This window comes from Myotis lucifugus, unplaced genomic scaffold, assembly GCF_000147115.1.
Source record: "Myotis lucifugus unplaced genomic scaffold, Myoluc2.0 scaffold_576, whole genome shotgun sequence".
Taxonomy (NCBI): domain Eukaryota; kingdom Metazoa; phylum Chordata; class Mammalia; order Chiroptera; family Vespertilionidae; genus Myotis; species Myotis lucifugus.
Genome location: NW_005871624.1, coordinates 280301 through 283556, shown reverse-complemented (window position 1 = coordinate 283556; position 3256 = coordinate 280301). Strand labels below are relative to the sequence as shown.

The 3256-nt window shown below is 56.4% G+C and overlaps 1 protein-coding gene across 1 annotated transcript in view; it reads right to left on the bottom strand.

Annotated features, from left to right (window-relative positions):
• The window catches only part of PDGFRB (platelet derived growth factor receptor beta), a 36123-nt gene that overhangs the window by 12603 nt on the left and 20264 nt on the right, over positions 1-3256 (bottom strand). The window contains exons 9-12 of the mRNA XM_023745732.1: positions 3020-3135; positions 1587-1710; positions 1000-1211; positions 74-168 (exon numbers count right to left, since the gene is read on the bottom strand). Coding sequence (XP_023601500.1) covers positions 74-168; positions 1000-1211; positions 1587-1710; positions 3020-3135 — 547 coding nt within the window. The remainder of the gene's footprint in view (positions 1-73; positions 169-999; positions 1212-1586; positions 1711-3019; positions 3136-3256) is intronic.

Below are 3256 nucleotides of genomic sequence, written 5' to 3'. Positions count from 1 at the left end.
CGGGGGGGGGGAGGGTGTCTATACAATATAATCGTGTGCCAATCTGTATCCCTTAGGCAAGGGCGGGGCTTACCTTCTGCCAGAGCATGATGAGGATGATGAGGGAGATGATTGTGAGGACCACCAAAGCCAGGATGGCCGAGATCACCACCACCTTGAAGGGCACGGCTGGAGGTAGAGACAAGAGCTGGCCATAAGCCAACAGGGCACTTGGCAGCTGCCTTTCTCACCCCACCTCCAGTCCCGCAAATCCCTCTCTGCCCACCCTGCCCAGAACAGAAGCCCCCTCTCATTCCCTTCCACAGGCTATAATGTCAGACCCTCAGCCTCTCCCTCTGGGCCACACCTTCAGCTTCTCCCATAAATACCCATGCCCTTCAGTAACTACCCACTGTTCAGATCGCTACGGCCTCCCTATCCCTTCAGCCCTTGCGGGGGTCAGTGTGGCCTGTCTGCCATGGCTCCAGATCAGATGCAAGCTCCTGGCGGCCAGGCTGTGGCTCATCTTCCCTCTCCATGCTCACAGACATGCACCATGCCAGTTGCCCACATGCACAGGAATTGTACATGCATGCTTACACACTTGTATGGGACTGTGCACCCACAAGGACATGCATAGACAAATACTCGTGGGTTTACACATGGATCTGAGTGCATTCTTCATTACGTGTTTACAAACCTACATTTGGAGGGTTTGTGCCCATGTCTAAGGGTCAGGCATGCTCATGTACATGGCTTACGACACACATAGTGTACATACACTGGACATAAGGAGACAGGGTTATTCATAGCCATGGTTTACAGACATATGCTTGTGGATGTACACGTGTGGCAATACTATGCTGTTGTGTAAGCGTAGGAACATACTCTGGTGAGTTTCACAGGGCTCCGGAGTGCCCATGGACATGCTGATTCAGGCACACAGGCACAGTCACAAGTGTGGCAGGCTCGAGGTGGGGGTGAGGGGTCATCAGTGGCCACTAAGGCTGGGTGACTCACACTGGGGCACCAGGGTGACCTCCTGCACATCATCGCCCAGCAGGTTTCGCAGCGTGCAGCGCACTGATAGCGGCTGATCCACGCGGCGCAGGCGCAGCGTGCTCACCACCTCGAACTGCTGCTCCTCCGCCCAGTACGTCACGTTAGTCTCCAGCTGACTCGCCTCCTCGGAACTGTTCCCCAGCGGTGTGGGTGGCAGCTCACGCGGACACCTGCCCAGGGAGCCAGCCAGGTCAGCTTCCAGGCCCTGCCCTCCGCAGGAGCCTCTAGGCTCCTTCCCGCTTCCTGACCCTGAGCTGGCTCTTCTGCGGGCCCTCGACTGACTGACCAGCAGGGGGCGCTCCTACCCCAGAACTGAGAAGCCCGATTCACAAATTCCATTCCCTTCGTTTGACCCTCAGAATAAAGTTAAGGAAAAGGGGGCAATTGAGGTCATGCAGGGCATCTCCACGAAGCCACATCTTCCAGGATGTGACTCTAGCCTGGAACAATGTCCCCGGAGGAAGGGGCTGGACTAGATGACCTTCAGTGGGTCCGTCCAGCCAGCTGTGGGTTCCCTGGGAGACTGAGGCAGGTGTTCCGCTCACCTTTTGAGGTCACTGCAGATAGACCAGGTGAGGTGCGGCTGAGGCATGCCCCGGCCGCGACAGCGGACGGTCTGCTCCCCGTCGGCAGGATGGCTCTCACTCAGCTCCAGCACATGGACAGGCACTGCATGGGGAAGGCACGGGGCCAGGCGGAGGGGAGGTCAGAGCAGGCAGGCAGTGAGCAAGATCCTCTGGGAGGCAGGACGTGGTCCAGAGTCTCCCTGGGGGAGGGAGCTGCAGACTGCAGGTGAACGTTAAATACTAGGAATCCCCGTGTGAAAACTGGCGGATTCCCCTTCGGGGTACTTCAAAGGGGAAGCCCCGGCAGGGTGCTAGTCTGTCTTTAACACCTCTCAGAGACTTGCTAATCTCCCCTTTTAACAAAGAGAGAGCAGGCCTCGGGATCAGGGCCCTGGGAAGGCAAGAGCAGGGAGCTCGAGTTTAATAGCATCACTTTGTTGTCTTGGAGTCGATTTAGTGGTGCTTTATATTTATGATGCTTAACAGTGTTCCCCATCCACAATTGAGAGGTTAACTTCTCTTTCAAAACACATTTTTAGAAAGTCAATGGGCAAAACATTAAGTCACTGTCATGTCATTCCTCTGCTCAAAACCCTGCAGTGACTCTTCATTTTAGTCACAGAAAAAGCCCAAGTCCACCCAAGAGCCCACGAGGACCTGCACGATCTGTCCTGTCCACCCCACCACTGCCCTGTCCCAGCTCTGACCTCGTCTCCCACCACTCTCCCCACCACACTGTTCCGGCCGCTCAGGCCTTTCTGCCGTTACTCCTGTCTACACTGCCTGGTATGCCCTTTCCTCAAATAGCCACTCGGCTAATGCCCTCACCTTCTTCGAGTCTTCACGCAACTGTCACCTCCGTGAGGCCAGCCCCATCACTGCTATTTAAAAGGGCAACCCTGCCCCCCAAAACTCTCAATCCTCCCCCACACTCCACCTGGCAGCGTTTGCTTTTCCTTTCACAGCACTTGTTACCTTCTAACCTTCCACATAATTTGCTGGGGATTTTAGCCCTGCTGTTGAATGTTTGTCTTCCCCCACCAGCCACACAAAGGCAGGGCCTCAAGAACCTTGAACAGACGGGCATACTGGAGTTGTTCAGTAAATACCTATTTCATGAGTAGTGTAGTTTAAGGGGCATGTGAGAAGGGAAAATCGTGGCATTGGCACATGAATGCCTGAGGTTTTGAAACACCAGTCTGGCCCAATGGCCAACTTGTACAGCTGGGGAAACTGAGCCCCAGAGAGGGGTGTGCACAGAGCAGTGGGTCCGCGTTGGCGCTAAGACTGGAACCCTGTCTCCTGAGGCCCGGGCTCCCTCTCCTGCTCCTCCTAGGGGTGGGTGGGCAGTGTAGGGAGGGAGAGGAAATGGGGGTGGGAGGGGAGGGGAAGGGGGGTGCAGGGCTCCTCACCGTTGATTTGCAGCTGGAAGGAGACCTGGGCCTCGGCGTCCTCATGGAAGGCCAGCATGGTGTAGTGACCGGCCTCAGCCACCTTCACCCGCACCAGGGTCAGTTCTGACACATACCTGGGGGGCAGGCCAGGAGACCCAGCTGTCAGCGCTACAAAAACGCATACAGCCCTCCCCACTCTCCTTGTACAGACATGGCGGGCGGGGGGGGGGAGAGGGGCTTGCCCAAGTCACCCCC